The 19,948-nt window shown below is 43.2% G+C and overlaps 1 protein-coding gene across 10 annotated transcripts in view; it reads left to right on the top strand.

Moving 5' to 3' along the window:
• DOCK7 (dedicator of cytokinesis 7) overlaps positions 1 to 19,948 on the top strand; it is a 1,022,674-nt gene that overhangs the window by 811,761 nt on the left and 190,965 nt on the right. For all 10 annotated transcript variants that reach the window (XM_069232530.1, XM_069232531.1, XM_069232532.1 and 7 more), the window contains 3 exons: positions 7,777 to 7,911; positions 11,035 to 11,187; positions 17,132 to 17,290. In XM_069232530.1, coding sequence (XP_069088631.1) covers positions 7,777 to 7,911; positions 11,035 to 11,187; positions 17,132 to 17,290 — 447 coding nt within the window. The remainder of the gene's footprint in view (positions 1 to 7,776; positions 7,912 to 11,034; positions 11,188 to 17,131; positions 17,291 to 19,948) is intronic.

The raw sequence follows: 19,948 nt of genomic DNA on the forward strand, positions 1-19,948 counted from the left end.
TTGTGAACAATTTTCGTTCCAGATTATAGGAGGCACTTTCTGGTTATTTTTTATTCCATTTGTATAATTCCTATTAATGTCTTGGACTGGATTGTAAGCGAACCACATACACATTTCTGAACAAAATATCATTCTGGGCTTCCTCTTCACAAATCACGTTAATAAGTAACATTGAGTGAAGGTCTCATAAGGTTTTTTAAATTTTTTTTATTAAGTGAAGTTTCTAGTTTAGGCCCTTTGTGAAATTTTTCAATTTAATTTTGCATTAACCGTTTCACTCTAATCAGACCAAGCCATGATGCAAAGTGGATGAAGGTTTTTATTTTTCTGTACGTTGATTTCTACAACATATATTTACAGAAACACCTTGATTTTAAAACAGATGTAGGAAGGCATAAGAGTGTAACTTTGTGAAATTTGCATAGACTTCCCTAAAAGTCTGTAAATGTTGCATGAATAAAACTCAACAACTTGGTACCTTTAAATAGGAAGCAACCTTTACAATGCAATTTTTATCACGCCTGACCTCTGCCAGGCACTCTTTACCACACAGGTGAGTACATAGCATTGGTTTTTACCTTTGCTACACACCCTTTACCACACAGTACTTTATCATGCAGGATACCGAATAAAGATTTTTAAAAAATAAGGGGGGGTCATTTAAGGGGGTAGATAGAGGTAAAGGGAGGTAAAGGTCATTTTAGGGTTAAGCTGCGGGAGAGGTAAAGAGAGGCTAGGGTGATTTTAAGGTTTGGGATGGGCAAGGCTAAGTAAGCGTAAGTTTAGGGTTAGGAAAAGTTAAAATGTAGGGTAATTTTAGGGTTAACAGGAGGGTAGAATCAAATGGAGGTAAGAGTAAATTTAGTTTAAAAAAGGGATGTTTGGTGCCCCCCGTTTTGATATATTTATATATATATATATATATATATATATATATATATATATATACCCATATATATACGCACACATACACATATAGAGATATGTATCTATCTCTATATATGTGTATATAGAAATATATATGCGACTTAAATGCATGTGTGATAATCTCATATGTTGTAAAGATGAACAACACCCTTAAACACTATATCACCAGTTAAAAGATTCACATTTTACTTATTATTATGTCACTGTGGCATAAACCAGATCAGTAACATGAATTCAGGCTGTGCATGAGCATAACTTATTTGCTTTTGGATTGGTAAAGTTTGGAAACGTTAAAATGTCTGTCTTTAATGTTTATCTCTCCGGATTTTCAGAGGAGTTTCGCATCGATTTCTCCCATATTTTACACTGTGCAATTGGTTTGGGGCTTGCGTGGGGATTACATTGAATATTTTGTGAAATGATCAAAATTGGAGGTGATGTTTGAGAGAAAATATTGTCAAAGAGCTTTTAAGTGTGCATGTATTTGGTGACTGCCTCATACACGATAAGCACCATCCAATTAAATCATGGCCGTAGGAAAAAACGAATCTGCAAACGTACGTAGAAGTAACAAACGAAATGGGAGATCGTAGCATTGGAGGGTATTAACCATTGTATCTGTTTATGCATTGTGTTTGACCTGCAGTCGATATGTAGGCATGCAAAGGAAAAAGGTATTCATATGGAGCTTATGGGGTATGAGATTTACTTCAGGAAGGGGATAGGAGAAGAGGTGTGGAATAGTTAGTAATGTGCTGTGAAGACAGTGTCGTAGTCGGACTCTTTCTCTAGGCAGGATTGCCGGTTTAAGGATGACAGTACTTATGTTTGTAGGCAACTATGCCAGTCCTACAACAAGTCGCAACTGTCATCCCGGCTCACAAGAAGCACCTCACTAGAAACCCAAATAGTAAAAGGTGATTTGTGGCAGCCTTTACGCATGGACTCAAGAGTGTGGCATCTCGGGGAGCGTTGTGGTTAAACAGAGGTTACCCCTTTCTCACATGAACAACATGTCTCAATCAAACACAGGCAATGAAGAAGATGCAGTACGGTTTCAATAGGTTTTATTTAGCAAAACTGCATTCTGCGATAAGTTGCATGGGCTGCAATGATTAGGATAATGAACAGTGCAAGAAACAGAATGGTAAAGACAAGAGTCATTAATACAAAGACCCCCACCATCTTGCAATAACATGAAAAGACATGAGATGTGAAATATGTCCTAATACCCTAGCTTGATAGGCCTAACCTCTAACCTAAAGGAGAGCTAGGTATTTTAAACCTAATCTACCAATGCCATGTCCATGAGAAGAGCCCCCAACCCTTGTTACCTTGGAATGAGGTCTTTAGCTCAGACTCCGTAGGGACACGAAGACTGGGTCCAGTGTCACGACATGCAGCATCGATAGCAGCGATGACATTTGGTCGGAATCCCTCTAACTGTTTAAGTGAGGAGTATTTATACAGATCTGCTTGGACCCCTGACGTAGGTCTGTTCCCAAACAATAGATAACAAGACATGCTTGGGACGGTAATTTATATAAACAATTCCCTCAAAAGCGTGAAGAGGGAAAGTACCTCAAGTGAACACCTACAGTTTGTTTGTCTTTGTCGCTTGATATTGACGCCTTAGCGCGGTGGCACTGATAACGCAAACTAAAACATGGGCCTAATTTAAAACAAGACAGCCATCTTAAAAGATTTAATTAAATAAATGCGCTAAAACAGAGCAAGCTAAGTAGGGTAAAAGTCACTGGGTGACAGGGGCACGAGTCTGCAAGCCAAAGGCTAAGCTAACTCCTGTATCCCATTAAAACAAACTAGGATTCACTACAACAGCAATGAGTGCTGGATCAATGAGTGTGGCCATTCAGAGCGATGGGTCTATTTAGCTAGCGTTACATGGTTAATGCATATCATAGTTCTAGATGTCGGATAATTGAGAAGGTTGGTCTTTAGATGTTCCCAGAACACAAGACGGTTAGGATCAGCTTGTAGGAATAGACTAATCTTCCAAAGCATTGAAAGTGCTAGTTAGAAGGGACTAATCTTGTTTTATAATCCATCCCAGACCTCCATGTGTTCTTGAAATGGATTAGCGTATGGGAAGGATGTTGCCGTGGTTGATCTCTTTCCTCTTAAATTTAGCACTAAGAAGGTCACTTTAGCATTATCAGATGGTTATACTTTGGGACTGCTCATAAAGTGTAATCGAAATTGATTATTAAAAACAAATAATCCTTAGAATTTATAGTATCTCTTATGAGCAGAGGGTAGTTAGGCACTACTCCCATTGCATTACCCTTATAGACAGTTGAGTTTATTTTACTTCATAAGATATAACCGTAGGCATAGCAAGCACATTACCCTGCCAGTAGACAGCTACCTCAATTTAGAATTCCTAGAGAAATTTGTGAAGCTCATGGAGACCCCATTCAGTGCCACTTGGGCAATAGACAAGACCTTGGCAACCTGTTTTTTCCTAACATTGTTTTATGATTTTTCGTATAAACGTCAGTGAATGTGCACATTCATTAGTCACTGTAAAGACAGTAGCTCACTTACAAAAAAGTACTCAGTTTCCATTTATCCTCAAAATATAAAGGAAGTTAGCTGAGCCAGTTATTCAAGATGGTGATGGAGTATAATACATTGATTTAGTATGCATGGAATATATTCCAGCAGTGCATTTTAAACAAGAAAACCAAACTTGTGGGTCTCTGGTTATTCTTATGCAGATTTTGATGACATGATCACTCTTCAGGATACACTCAGATGTCGGTCTTCTGTATTTGCTAATTTCCCACAGCTTGTGAAAGCAGTCGGAGAGAGCGCCAGTTACTAGCACTCATTGCAAATTATCTAAGGTTTAAGAGGTGGGAAATGGACGTTTCCCTCCCCTAATTTTGTTTGCTCCAGTTTCTATTGATGCACAATATGAATCTCTCATAGTCCCTGGTTAACGAGTTTTACATAACCATCCTGATGTATAATATTCATAACCCCTTTGCAGGAATATTCAAGGGTGGTTGCTGTCATCGATGGCATCAGAAAGCATCTTTACTGATTCATCCCAGACAGGGCCACTCCTGCTCTTAGTACTCTCCTCTGTTGTCTCATGTGTAACCCATGCTTTCCAGCCCAGCCCACTTCCAGTGTTCAGTGCTCAGTTTCAAATCCAATTTACTGCTGTCCTAGCATCCAGACCACATTGAATAAATCCTCCTCTCCTTGACAACATCTAGGACAGAGAGCACTTGAGTTTGAGTTTGAGTACATTTTTAATATCTTCGTTGGGGGAAGATATGTTCTGTGTAGAAAATTGTGAAAGGTAAGGACTTAGCAATCTTTAACATTTTACTAATTCAGATTCTTAAAGATAATAGGAATATCCACATATGAACTGAAAAGGGTTATAAGCAAAGTAACCTATCAAAACATTCCCACAGTAGGTGACTGCAAAAAAAAAAACAGACAAAAGAGCAAAAACACTACAAAGTTAAAAACTAGTTTAGTCCCTTTCAAGGCTGTATCTTCTGGGAAGGTGTCAATGTAGTTTTTTTATATTAATTTATGAACCATCGCGTAAAGTACATTTATATATGCTTTTCAAAGTCATATTGTAAGATGATATAAATAGGTCATCATATCTCCAGTCCATGGTATATTCCCTACATCCCCCATATCTTGTCATATTTCTGTGCGCATCCGTGTGCAGTGTAAACAGATTTTTCAAGTTGAACGCACTAGTCCAGACCCTCCCTCCATTTTGCCATTGGGTAGCTGCTTCACTTTGCAGTAGGGTCTTTGTTATTAGTCTCCATCTCTTGCCACTAACCTCCCCACCAGGGCCAACTTGTCAGGTATCCATTGTTTATCAATATCTTTAACCACCCATGCTGCTGCCCCTGTCACCCCAACAGCACTCTTACCCTCGTACCTTTTCCTCTGCTTCCATGGGCCGTGCCCCAAGGTCAGTCCATCTCCCCCACATCTGATCCTCTGCAGATGTCGCCCGGCGTACCAATCTGCAGATCAGCACACCAGTTCTCCTCATCCTCTCCCAGATCACTGCCTGTGATCTACCTGTGCTCAGGCAGATCGCTGCCTGTGTTAGCTCTGCTTCCAAGTTGAGGGAGAATATGTAGAGCCACTCTTAAGGTTTTGGAGCGCGTCTGTCACAGAAGGCAGCTCAGCTCTGCCTGCCACCTACACATTTGCCCCCAGGATAGGACCTCCAAGCCACCTTGCTCGAAGGCAGAAAACAACAACACAGGAGAGCAGGTAAAATCACCATTCTGCGCTGCACTGTTTCCCACATGTAGAGCTCCCGACCCGTTGCACTTAGCTGGCCACCATGTTCCCGAAAACTGTTTCTTTCAACAGGTTTACATTCACAAATTGCACGGCAAAATCTCAACCTGTTATATTCCTTAAAATCCTGCTTGAAAGTTGACCTTCTATCACTTTTTTAAGTCGACCTGCTTCTTTCTGCCTTCTGCCTGCCTCTTGTATACAAGTTACTCTAAAATCTCATGCCTATCTGCCTTAAAGCTCTTTCGAAACCATAACAATATCTATTAATTCCAGCTAGCAATTGTCTCACATAGCACCCTCTAATAACCACATCTATGTAAATAATGTACCACAAAGAAACTGGATTGAATGCATGGAATGAGCATGCAAAACTGACCCCAACAATTAATAAATTGACCACTAACTGTAGGCTCCTGAGTAGCGTGCAACTCACCGTAAAGCAATTCGATGCCTCGCCAGGAGTATTAAACGCTATACAAATACAATTTAAATGTAAAGGTTGAAATACATAGAGAAAGTGGGAGATGGCGATGCAACCCATCCCGTGCAGGGGGAACCGCAACCACTTCTGCATGTTGGTCTTCATTTTGAACACTAGCCGGGTCACAATAAGGTGTCTATTGAGTTTAGGGAGCAGTCGGGCCAGCAGAGATTTGGAAGTGTTCACATGGAGGCTGGAGGCCTCAGCGAACAAAGTGAGGAGATCAAGACAGCGGGGCCCTGAAGTGGAGGGATTGGCCAGGAATAACAGAACGTCATCGGCGTAGAGCGATCCTCCCCACCTCTCTCCTAAGGTCTAATTCAGGAGGGAATGTGCCCCGTTCAGCCACTTCTGTATAACGTTTACGCAGGGAGGTAAGCAGTTCAGTTTAGAACCATCTGTAGTACTCGACAGGGAAGCCAGCAGACCCAGGCGTTTTGCTAGTTGTATGTTGGCGAGAGCAGTTGCTGTCTCCTCTTCATGATGGGTTTGTCTAACTCGGGAGCGAGGGAGGGCAGGATAGCAGGTAGTGGTATATCACGCAATAGGGGGATGTTCAATCTCTCAGGAGGGGATCTTGATAGAAGGACGCAAAACTCCATAGAATGTCTGGGGTACAAGATAGATGCCGGCCTTCAGCCTCTATCAACTGCAGAATAACGTGAGATATGGTGTAGTGGATAGCGAGCTAATAAAGGAGCTTGCCAGATTTATCGCCAGGCTCACAGATTTTTCTCATTCCTGTCAGCATTGGTGGGCTTCATCAAGGGTGAGATGCCATATTTGGCCCCTGGCCGCTGAAAGACTTGCGTCCCCAGGACATGTGACAGTCTCTTTGGCTTCACATATGCCTTCTAAATTGCAGTTTATTCCAGCTGTAGGCTGTAAATCCATTGTAAATGTGTAATTGCTCACCACAGTAATAGTGTTTGGATACTTACCAGTCCATTTGAATCCCCTCAGTAATTATCGAGAAACACAGTTTCCTGTATGAGGTATAGGAAAGTCACACAACAAATAGCAGTTTTGGTAGGACACTGGTCTTTAATATCTCTGTTCTTCCATCATACATAATAGTAGTTTGCTGCCAATTCATAGATAATGGTATTTATTCCTCCTTCAAATGTGAGTAGTTTCCAGTCCTTATCACTGTCACTCAACTATTTCTGCGGGATATTTTCTCATAGGTTTCTGACCATACTCTCTCTGATGACTCCTTTGTGCTGAGCATCCTGCAGGTGAGGTGGCTTTCCACCCTTTACTTTGGCAGGCGTGCAATCCAGGCATTTTGTGTGAGTGGTCTCACCTAATGGTTTCCAGTCACAAGGTGCCCTCTCAGCTGAGTTCCTGCTGGGCCACATGCCCTTAGTGTCATCCTCAGTGGCGGTTTATAATCACTAACACTCAGCACTATGCTCACATCTCAGTCAGAATTGGCAGAGGATCACTTTCAGAGGCCATGGGTTAGGATCAATCCAGAGTGCGACAGCGGTGGCTGGTGGTGTGATTCCTTGAATGTTCAGGTCCTTCTGGCGATGAGGGAAAGGGATAATTAAAAGGCTGTATATGATGTGACATCAAACTCAAGAATCCCCTGTAATAACAGGGTATTGGTTAGAGTGCCTCCATGTGCAAGTCTGCACATATTGTGTAACTTCAGCAGGAAACCATTTTGATTTCTTAAGTCTGGTAACCTCCCTGAGGTCTAACATGTCATTTTTACCTAGTGTTGGAACATGTCATTATGTTAATCAGTTACACTCTGCAGCAATGAGCTGTTTGTGTTGTGTGTTTTGCCTATGTCATTTTTGCCTGTTTAACTCCAAAAATATTATGTTCTCGTAAATATGAGACATTGAGTTTAAATTTTGCATACTGATTTTGCAATGCTTCTTACTGAATATGGAAATGGCTAATACAGCAGACTATTGAAATGTGAAATCTTTTTCTTCTCCACATGAGCTGCTGTACCCTGCAATTATTAGCATTTGCAGTAATTTCCAAACTTTAAATTTAATTTCTTAATTGTTCTATTTCTTCTTCTTCAGACAGTTTCTGTGACAGAATCCAAAGAGAGTATACTTGGTGGGGTGCTAAAATCCCTCCTGCATAGCATGGCATGCAATCAAAGTGCGCTGTATTTGCAACATTGCTTTGCTACACAGAGGGCCCTGGTTTCTAAGGTGAGTAGTTATTTTTTAATATTATGCTATGAAAACAGTTCATTTTTCAGGGTTTTGTTGACAATGTAATGTCAGCCGAAGAGTGGGCAAAGTAATGTGTTATTTGGTGATGTATAATCTTCACTATCTAATATTTCTTTTTGGAATGTGTACACTCACTAAGACATACAATGTAAAGGTCAGATAAGGAAAATTATTTTTGATTCACCAGGTCTTCTGTTCCAGATGGTCACAAATGATTGCTGGTGAGTTCTTGTTTTTAGCTTTTGTTTTCTGTCTTTGAGTGGGCATTCACAAGTTATGTGTATATCTACCCTCTTGTGATATTTCTGATCTAGGCGAGCTCTTCAAGCAATGCTGGGCTGTTTTTTTAAATCATTTTACTGAGGACTCATAACATTTGAATCATGCAACCTTCCATCGTCAGACTTAGACTTCACAGTAAAATTTCAACCTCCATCAGGAAATCATGTGTTCCACACATGCTAATCATTGCGATATTGCATCTATAAAAAAACACATGCTTTGATTCAGAATTGACCCACTAGCTTATTCACATCATTTAACTATGAAGTCAATATACCCAACTCAAGAAATAATAAAAGTGATCACAAATAGGTTTTGCTGACAGCACAGCCCCACTTACATTTTGTTCAAATCTAAAACAGGTTTCCGGTGTACCTAAAGCTGATGCAAGAATAAGCCACATTTTAAAATGTACATGCAGTTTTCTCCCCTCAACAACAGTTATTTGTCCTAGACAAATTTTTCTTACATGCTGAGAAAAGCTAGTCCTTGACCTGTTCACACAGTAGATGTAGGACTCTGGCTCTTTACAAAGTGTACCAAAACAAGGTACACTGTTCAAAGATCCCAAGCAAACCCCAGAGGTATCACAGAGACACAAATAACATCTTAAATGCTCTCTTTTGTGGTAGAGTGGTTGAGCAGTTTGGCATATCAGAGGGTAGACTTGACCCTTGAGGTCTTCAGGCACGTGGGGACACCGTCGGTCCACTTCTCAGGATTTGGGGTTTGGGTGTAGTGGTGTCTTTCAGGGCGGGAGTTCCTCGCGGTTGCAGGTGGCCCGCAGAATCTAGGAGCGGACAGGGGATCCAGTCCGGGCAAGCCAGCAAGTGGGTTCAGGTCTCACGAGGCTGGAGACGTGGGGACACCCTTGGTTCTTTTCTCTTTGGTCCGGAGCGGACGAGAGTAGAGGTGTCCTGGGGCATCAGGTGTTTGTCTCCTGGTCACTCGCAGTTGCAGGGGAGTCTGCAGAAACAGGCCTCAGATGCCGTTGCGAAGCCCACAGAGGGGACATTCAAGGTGGACTTCATCTCTGCAAGACCACGCTGCCACCATTGGCCCACTTCAGCATGGGCTAGGCGACACAGGGGCTGTGGTGATGTCCGGCATCAGGTCTTTGGAGGTCCCGGTCCTCACAGTTCTTTCTTTGGGTGCCTGCAAATGTAGGGAAGCAGCACCTCTGCCTCAAGGGAGTTCTTCTTGGTGATTTGTGAAGCACTGGCAGCTCTTGCAGTATCTTGGAGGCTGCAGCGGCAGGACAGGTCAGTTGCTCCTCGAGGGTCGGGTGCAGCAGCCAGGCTTGCGGTGTTTGAGCCAGGTCAGTCATCCTCCTCAGTTCTCTGTGGCAGCAGGCTTCTTGTGCACTCCTTCTTTTGTGTCAAGCAAAGATCTGAAGATCTGGTATTGGGGGGGTCCCCCAAATAATCAATTTAGGGGGCGTAAAGGGCAGACCAATGAGCCTTTGGGGTCACTACACCCTCTAGATGTCCACTTCCTTCGGGGATTGAGCAGCAACCTGTCCTAGAATTACTAATTCCAACACACATAAGAAGGCAGAATTCCTGCGACTGTGTTCATTTTAGGCTGGTCACCCGAGGGGTGTGTCCAGTCTGGAAATGCAACACTCCTCCTACATAGCTAATTTTCCCATCTGTCTATGTGGCATGTGGCGCTGGTGCAGAGGGATCGGTATCTCCTTCTGAAGACTGGCCAGTTCTGCATACAAAAGGTGGTGGGCTTCTTTGAAGCTTCCAGCCTTGGAATGCAGATCATCCTGTGGGAAGGGGTGTGTAACACCAGTGCTCGAGCAGGCTTTGCTTCCGACCTCAAGAGAGCAAACACTCTCCTCTAGGGGTCAGATTCTCGTCAGTTGGTGGCAGACTGGTTACAACTGGTCATTGAGCTCACCAGAAGGCTGTAGGTTTTCAGGGGGTGCCCTCTGGGTGCATGTATTAATACCTCTGTCACTGGGAAGAATTGCAGGTATTATCAACACTAACAAATACAGATAAAATACAATTAAAACACAGAGGGATCTCATGACAGTTAAATGGTGCCTCATCCATGGATGAAGTGCATCTAATAATGATGTACTTGATTCTCTCGTATAAGGGTCCATAAAACAACATTCTGATCAACATCAGAATTGCTTCAGCTGTTACTTAGTTCTTAAAAAAGCGGGAGACTCAGTAAGCGTTACCTACCTGACCCCCAGAGCCCCATGCATCAGTATTTACCCATTAAGTTTCTGAAATGTATTCTTGGCCTCTTGCCTTTTCACATTCCTCCTGACATTTCCAACTGCGTTTGTACAATACAAGAGTTTTTCAAAACTTCCCTTAGTGAGACATGTAAATTGAAGTTGTCATGCGTTCATTCAGAAACTCTTTAATTTCATTTAGTTCAATAAAAAGTATCTGCAGGTGGAGTTTTACGATATTTAGTCTGTACCAAAATGGCACTCAGGCTTTCTTTGCACATTTTTTGTAACTTAAATTTAGCCTTGGACCAGCAGAAATCAAAGCCAAGACTTTAAGCCATTTTTTCTAACTCCACCGAGGAGTAAGTTATGAGTCTTGGAATTCACTTGTACCCTGCCCTTGGTAACTCAAACCTCTGTGCTGGAATGGCTTTAAATAAGGAAATGTTTAATGCTGAATAACTCATTCGAAGTGAGATGCTGACAAGTACCATGCTGCTTTTGTTTACTGATCTTTTATCATGTGATTTATATAAGGTATTCCAATGACTCACTGTGTCAAAAATGTAATTTTATTCATGCATGATACCAGAATTAACTCTTTTGTTACTCTGTAGTTTCCAGAGCTCCTGTTTGAAGAAGAAACAGAACAGTGTGCTGACCTGTGTCTAAGACTGCTCAGACACTGCAGCAGTAGCATCAGTTCAATAAGATCACATGCCAGCGCCTCTCTTTACCTCTTAATGAGACAAAACTTTGAAATTGGAAATGTACGTAGACCACTGTTATTACAGCTTTGTCAGAAAAGATGTCCATATTGTGCTACATTATGTCAAGTTTAACTTTAAGTTCAAGATTTCTGTTTTTTTAGTGTTTGTTTCTATTTTTTGCATCAACGAGATACGTATTGAAAGAATACAGTAGAGCAGTACACCCCACACATACGTAGTGAAGTGTAATATGAAAGAAGGATCCCCATGCTCTTGGGCCCTAAAGTATATCAAAAGTACATATTCAAATGTCAGAATATTCAGCCCATGTTTTCCAGATTTTCTGGTGCTTAATAAGGACAATCTTGCATCTCGTATACAGGCTTTTCTAATATTCACATCTGTCTAGCCCTTGCTGTCCAGCTTACAGTTTTAAGGCATGTTGCACTGAAAATATAATTATTTTATAGTTAGTTGTGGTTAGTTATACAAATCTGAGGAACTTTGTTTTAGTAGAAACACTGTAAATACCTTTTAAGTTGAGGGCTGATTATATTTGAGAGTATAGGGGTCTTTTTATAATACTTGGCACCAGTTATGGTTGTTTGTTTTTAAGTATCTCATATGTTGAGTGTAACTAATTTCTGCAATTCATGCCAGCTGAAATCAAAGAATCTGAAGTTTTAAAAGCCTGCAGTACGTTTAAGATTAAATATAGCCTACTAGGGGGGTGGGGACGTGGCCAACAGCTGAACAAGATTGCCACTTTTTAACGCGGCTCCAATCCCTTAGTCCTCTCAGTATCTGCTACTCCATCTGTCCCGTGGACATAAGGACTCAGTATGGGGTCCAGAAAAGCGCAGGGAACTGCCTGCGCTGTTCTGGACGTTCCAGCTCGTGTGCAGTAAGAAAAAGCTTGACGGGGCCTGCTACACGGGAGGAGCCTCAGCCCAGTGTCTACATTGAATCCCGGCAGTGCTACACATGCATGTCCCCGGCAGCTTCTTCAATTCCGCAGGTGGAGCAGGGGTGAACCGCAGAGAGCCAGGGGATGGACTCTCCCTGTGGATGGCTGCGTGGACGATTGGGTGGCCCCTCCTCCATACCTGAGATGGTGCAGGCGATGGGCTCCATTAGCAGCTACACATGCCACACATGGCGGCTGGACGTTACCGATTTAAGAGACGGGCCCGCAGCTGGCACAGGTATGATATCCCTGTAAGAGCCTTCCTGACACCCCTGCTGTCACACTGAACTGGCCCGCACGACCACGAAAAGCAGAGTACTGCTGACCTTGGAGAGGGCATGAGCGATGACCGGACATCAAGAGTTGGAACCAATTCCCCCATGTGCTGTCACTGTAGTCGCACCGGATGTCCCTTTGTTTTTTTTGCGAGGGCTTTCCCAGCTACTGCACAGAGGGTGAATAGAACTTTCGCTCTATCCTCATTACAACAGTAGGACCTCACCCAGGTGGCAGTCGGGCCGCGTAGACAATGCATGGGTGGTGTCACCGAGGAGTGCACCACTATCTGCGCCGCTGAGACAGTCACCCATCCTTTCTTCTTCCAGGCAACCACCTGAGCTACACTGCGCAAGATACATCTCCGGGGGAGCTTTGAACAGCACAGCTGGGAAACCGACAGACCGTCGGGGGAGTCTGGGAACTCTCTGGGCTGGCAGCAGCGAGCACCGCTGCACCACCCGCTCCCAATCGGTCCTTCATTGCCTGAGGTAAATGACCTATGGCAACAAGAGACTATCTATCCAAGCTAGACAACTACAGACTCCCGAGGGAGGTCCCTGAAGCGGGAGCATCACTAGAGCCCACTATGACAACTACGCATTTCGCCTCAGTCGGGGCCCCTCACTCTTCGAGATATTATGGAAGCTATATAGGGGGTCCGTACCTCCCTAAAAACCAGGATTGACTCAGTAACAACAGAGGTGTCACTGCTGAGAACGGACCTGCGGAATACGGCTACCCAAGTGAAAGAATTGGAGGACTCTACCGCCCCTCTCAAAGGCGACACAAAGATGCTAAAAACTCAGGTGGGTGAACTGGGTACTAATCTACAAGCCTGGTTGGAAGACTATGAAGGCAGATCGCGGAGAAACAACATTCGCATTATAAGGGTGACCAAATGTGCAGAGGGGCACGCAGTCAACCCGTTTGTCGAAGATCTAATCCTTAAGGAACTGCAGCCACAAGGTCTATCAACGTGTTTCTTAGTGGAGTGCTCTAATCGTGTCCCTGGTGCGGCCCCATGCCCCGGAGTGCCCCCTCGCCCGATTATAGCCAAGTTATTTAATTTTCTGGATCGTGATGCGATTTTGCAGACAGCTCACAGTGCCCCTCCAGTCCATTATGAAAACACAGTCATAACCTTTTTCCCAGACTTCACTGTACATGTGCAATGACTGCGATGCAGCTTCTTGGAAGTAAAGAAGACACTACGAGACCAGGACATAAAAAACTCCATGATCTTCCCCGCCAAGCTACGAGTGGTGGCTGAAGGTAAAACCTGGTATTTCGAGACACATCAAGATGCTTGTGACTGGCTTGAGGGGTGGCGCACAACAGGGACGCCGCAATAGAAGTCACACCTGGGAAGACGACGAGAGGAAGTTGGCAGACCTGGCCATCGAACTGACAATGGACAACAAAGAGACCGCAGCACCTCCCCAGGACAGACTGTGACCTAAACTCTCCCAAAGGGTTTGGGGACTTGATGCTTTCATCTGATTGATATGGGGTCTCCATGAGGCGTGTTCGCCTCAGGCGAATTTACGCCCCCGTGGTTAGTCTGTCTTGAAACAATCTTCCCCCAAAAGGTGCAGTGCAGTAGCTGGACTGGACAATCTTATTATCCCGCCTGAAGCAACAAGAGCATAGTAAAAGTTTTCCTTTCTGTGAGGCAAACGCAGGGGGTACCTGAATGTTGGTAACAGTACCTGTATTTAAATATGTTGGCTTGGGGTGACAGGCACTCTGCAGAGTTGGGGTGGTGGGTGGTTTTATATCCACCTCGAAGGGAGGGGAGACTGTTTTGGACTTTTTAAAGTTCTGTTATGGGAAATGTTGTTGATGTATTTAATGAGCAGCACACACTCTTCGACCCATCATGAAGCCCCTCCCATTGGGTCCTCTTACTATGTCTGGTCTCCCGCTCCACCACTGTGTCTTGCTGCCCCTAGTGGTGGACTCACCTTACATATACCCATGACATCGACCACACCAGATATTAAGTTGATCTCCTGGAATGTTAATGGTCTGGGAGACAAATTAATGAGGGGAGTGGTGCTCCAGCACCTTAAGAGCATGCCCCAGACATCGTTCTCCTGCAAGAGACACATTTACAGGGCAAAACTTACTGAGCTTTAGACTGCTGAGGATTTAAAATGATAGTTTGCGCAGGTTATGCCTCAGGGCCCCGAGAAGTAGGCATACTGATACGTTTATCTTTGCCCTTCAGTGTCCAACACACCTGGGTGGACCGGTATGGGAGGAATGCAGCAGTTTTGGGTCTGTGGGAGGACACTACGATTAATTTGGTTTCGGTCTACATTCCCCCAAGACTGCATGGCATTGCTTTTGCCGCACTTAGCACCCTTTTATGAAAACTTCCTGAGGGGGAACTACTTCTAGGTGGGAATTTCAATGCGCCACATTGTGGGATTAAAGACCGTTGGCCATCCAGACAAGCTGGTCCGCCCCGTCATTCCTTGCTGGAGTTCCTGGTGGCCATGGATGCATGGCGCGTTTGTCACCCAATGGAGCTACAGTACACATTCCACTCAGGGGCCCATGACAGCATGTCACAAATAGACTACATCCTCGCCCTCCCTCACATGACCTCTCACCTTAAGAAGATTGAACATCTAGCGAGAGGTATATCCTATCATCCTCCGATTTGGGTGACATGGTGGCTCATCCGAATTGGGTCAGTGCCGTCTAATAATCAGCTCCTGATACCTCCTAATTCCATCTATCCAAGAAAGCCTGACAACAACAAAGAAACATTACTTAGAAGAAATTACAGGTCAGGAGTGTCAGTGCAGACGCTGTGGGAGTCTTCAAAGTGGTAATGAAAGGTCAAGGGGTCTCACTGATTGCAGGACACAAGAAAGAAAAAAAGGTGCGTCTAGAGGCTTTGGAAAAGAAGATTCAAGACATAGAGTTGTTTGGCTTTGAAGCAAAAAGAGTTTAGAGATGTTGCAACAAATGCTGCCCACTCACAGTATATAGCTCAGCAACGATACTTGTATGAAGTGGGCGATAGGGCTGGAAGACTACTGGCCTAGAAGGACTGCAAGGAGAGGGCAAATCGATGGGTACCTGAAATCTTGACGGTTAGTGGGGACCGCCGTGTGGAGGGTGGGCAACAGATTGCCGAAATATTTGCGGCCTATTATACGCAACTGTATTCCCCCTGCTTCATCAGCTACAGCAATTGAAGCTTGTGAACTGTTGTCTGATGTTATTCTCCCAACTCTGTCCCAGTCAGATAAAAACCTACTAGATCAGGAAGTAACACATCGTGAAATAGTACAACCCATACGCGACTTGTCTACCGGTAAATCCCTGGGACCCAGTGGTATCCCCATTGAACTATACAAACTCACAGCAACCACGATTGCCCCCCATCTCCTTGCAGTCTTCCTAGAAAGTTGTGACAAGGGTGTCCTACCTCAGGATCAGAGGCTGACCAGCATAGTGGTAATACTCATGGAAGGTAAACCGTCAGAGGCCTGTACTTCTTACAGACCAGTCTCACTCCTTAATGCTGAGGTGAAGATCTTTGCAAAACTCATGGCCTCCCGGTTGGTCAAGGTGATACCCTCACTGGTCCACCCTGACCAGTCTGGCTTCATGCTGGAATGAAGTACTGCCCTTAACCTGAGATGTCTATACGGTGTCCTGGGTCGGGTACCTCCCATTCGAGAGGATGCCCTGGTATTCTCTCTAGATGCACGGACGGCCTTCGATACGATTTAATGGCTCTTTCTATTTGAGGTCCTCCTGCAATTTGGCTTTGGGACAGGTTTCTTGGCTTGGGTACGCCTCCTTTATGCAGAGCCTCTGGCTCAAGTAAATGTCAATGGAGGCACATCTGCACCATTTAAGCTGCGACGAGGCACTCGTTAGGGCTGCCCACTTTCCCCCTTAATATTTGCCCTGGCTCTGGAACCACTGGCGGTCTGGAAACTTGATCTGGACTGGTGTATTTTAGCTGAGTGAGTGGTATACATGAGTAGGGGTTGCCCAAAGAAATGGACCAAAATCTGTGAAAAGTGGAATACCCATGGAAGTGCTTTATGTGATCGGACTGGCCCCGTGGTGGCATAAGATCGACACCAGATATGACCTGATGTATAGAATGTGCTCTGATTTTACTATTGGGGGTGAAGAAGTGGGCTATGGGGAATCTTCTAGGAGAAGTAATGCTGTCAGACTATTATCCAATGTCGCTGATTTTGCTGCTGCAATGTTTTGTTTGTTGTTCTTTTGTAATAAAAATAATTGATTAAAAAATATAGCCTACTAAGTCCCATAGCAGTGACCTATACAGTGCTTAGGTATTTCTGGTGCAATTCATGGAGAGCCCTAAATGATACCCCTGCCATCATTTATTATGCCTCAAGTTGCCTGGCTATTAGTGCCATGTACTTGCAATGGGGCATGATGGTTTACTAAAACACCCATATGTTTTGCTCCTATGTGTGCTTGTGCCCCAGGAGATGAATCATCTAAAACCTGACTGACTCTGGAGCATAGAATCACTGGGGAAGCTAAGTGTGGGCAATAAACAGTATCCTTGCTAAGTACTCTATTCTTGTAATTATTTCTAAATGGTCAGTAGATCTGTTTATTGTTTAAACAACAGAAATCATAATAAACCTGACTCTTTCATGATGCATTATTACCAGTTTGTATGTAGAAGAATAAATACTGAATTAACAATGAAGTGTTTTCTTGTTTTGTTGACTCACTGTACAACAGAATTTTGCCAGAGTGAAAATGCAAGTGACTATGTCACTGTCATCCTTGGTGGGCACATCACAGACATTTAATGAAGAGTTTTTAAGACGTTCTTTGAAGACCATTTTGACTTATGCTGAAGAAGATCTTGAGTTACGGGACACAACATTTCCTGATCAGGTTAGACATTCAAATATATAGTAATCATTGTGTCTGTAAATAAAACTTGTCAGTGCTAGTTTGTGTCAAATTAAAAATAGACCAACCATGTGAAAATGTGATAATAAACAACTGAATCAAGATTGAATCAAATAGTTATAACATTTAAACAAACTTGGAGTGGTTGGTTAGGGGTTTGAATATCTTCAATATTTTTTCCTGCATGTTTTTTTAAAGGATTCCTTATTGGAGTGTAGAGAAAAGAAGTGATAGGCTGGTAAAAAGTTACAAATTACTACTTTAATTCTGTAAAAGGCAATCCAGTTTTAAAACAAAAATGCTAATAACTTTGATAGCTTAGAATAAAATCGATATTGGTTGAAAAAATATGAATGATGTTTATGACATTTTACTAATCGATTCCTACTTATTTTAAGTGAAAACACTATGAATAGCACAATTTATCAATCATCGGTTGTTTTTAAAATGTATAACCATTTAAGAACTTTGACCTGTTTTATAGTTTGTTTTTGCTAGATGTAATGCTGACTTATCTAGCTTTGTGAAATTGTTTCTTGTTACTCATGGCAAGCAATTGATGATATTGACAAAACATTATGCCTAATTTCTTGGAATAACAGAAGTGAAACCACCAAATTATTCACATTCTTCACATCAGTAACAAAGTGATTATTATTTGTAAGTAATTATCACTCCTCTAGTGGAAAAATATTATATATCTGAGGAACCATTAGTGGAAACAGGTCACTTGGATTTTCATTTGAGACTGAATTCTATTAACTTCTCCACATAGCCTGATCAGTTTTGTTGTTCTTCTGAATGAATGAATGAATGCAGGGGTTTGTAAAGCGTTCAGCTTCTGTGAGAGTTTCCCGGCGCTAGGTAGAAGGTCATCAGGATGGTCATCATCACTTCATTCTTTAAACAGATGGGTGTTTAAATGTTTATGGAACAGTTTTTTACCCAATCTGTATGGAAGTTTGTTCCAATGTTTAACAGCCAGAATCGAACATGCCGAACTGCCCCATTTCTTTTGTTTGGTGAAGTGGGTGGTCAGTAGGCGGGCCAACTGAGAGCGCAGGGATTTTTGACGGCAGTATGTGGTCAACCTTTCATGTAAGCATTTGAGACCGCGCTTGTACAAAGCTAACAGTGCTACTGTCAATGCTTTAGAAACAACCCTTTTCTTCACTGGTAGCCAGTGCATCTAATTATGATAGTGGGTGTTCGATGCACATTTGGGGAGGTTAAATAGAAGGCGGACTGCTGTGTTTTGTACCTTTTGCAGCTTGTGGATAACATGATCTGGAAGTCATATGAACTAAACATTGGCATAGTTCAGCCTGGATAGGATCAGTGCCTGTACCACTGTTTTCTGGGCGTCCAAAGGCCGACATTTGAGGAGTTTCCTCAGCATCCTTAGAATCTAGCATGCCGAGTTGACCACAGCTGAGATCTGGGGTTTAAGGGATAAGTGTGTGTTAGCAAGAACCCCTATGTTCTTGGCCATCCCTGATGGTGGTTGTGGTGGGGGGAAGGGGCGATTTGGGTGGGGAGCAGTAAAGCTGGTCGGCCATGCCCCAGCTTTGCCAAATTCTCATATTTTTTTCATCCTTGACAGAGCAGGAGGGGATGCTTTCTAAGGTGAAATTGGGATCGGCACTAGTCTGATGATAGTGGAATAGACTTTAGATCTTCATTTCATTATTGCTAAAAAATGAAAAGGACAATGTTAGATGCATTATGCCTGATGTTTGTGGAGTCTTGCTTTTTTTTACCCACCTCCTGCCATCGCTGCTCCACTTTGGGATCCTTTCAAAAGATGAGAAATCTGTGTAGGTTGGAGAACGACTAGAAGAGAAAGTTATTTCCCTTCAGTAACAGTATTTCTGTTGGCTAATTTGTCCTTTTTACAGAATGCCTAGTATATGCACTCAGTCTTAGACTGTGGGAGGAACTTGCAGTTAGCTCCTATTCTGTGTTGGGCCAACCATCTTTGAGCATCAGTGGCTCAGGGAAATGAGGCTGAAACTGATTTAAAGGGGTGCAGACAACTCCATTTATAGACCAAGAATTGTAAATGCATTATTGTTTAGGACCATGCTCATGGAAGAAAAGTTCCCTGCGTTTCTGCAATAAACCCTTGTGGCGGAACAACAATGCTTAGTTATCTCTAGAATATAGTGTAATGCCATGAACAAAAAAACAAACACGTTTTTAAAACAATGCAGTCCATGCAAATATCTCTATACAATGATTCTTAACTAAGGCCCAATCCAGACATGTTAGTGTAGGACTTGAAGCTAGAGTCCTTACTTTGTGCGTTACGAGGGATTGGCTTTTGGGATAGTCTTGCTGATTTGTTGTATTCTCTGGGATTTAGGTTTCTCCAAGTGCCACGTATAATGCTGTTTAGCCTTCTCTTGCCTTAAGTCAATAAATGGGCCTCATGCAGCAGAATTATATAATATTTTTCTTATGAAGTCAATGCAGAAGATCCCTATGTTTCACGGGTGGGATAAGCTTTGGAGTATCTAGATCTAGGGGCTCCTTTTGACCTCGGCGGTCTTTTTTAAAGACCGCTGAGGGACCGCCGTGCGGAAGACCGCCAGTGGTGGCGGTTTGCCGCTCGGCCTATTATGACCATTGGCAGCTCTC

Source organism: Pleurodeles waltl, chromosome 4_2 (assembly GCF_031143425.1).
Source record: "Pleurodeles waltl isolate 20211129_DDA chromosome 4_2, aPleWal1.hap1.20221129, whole genome shotgun sequence".
NCBI lineage: Eukaryota > Metazoa > Chordata > Amphibia > Caudata > Salamandridae > Pleurodeles > Pleurodeles waltl.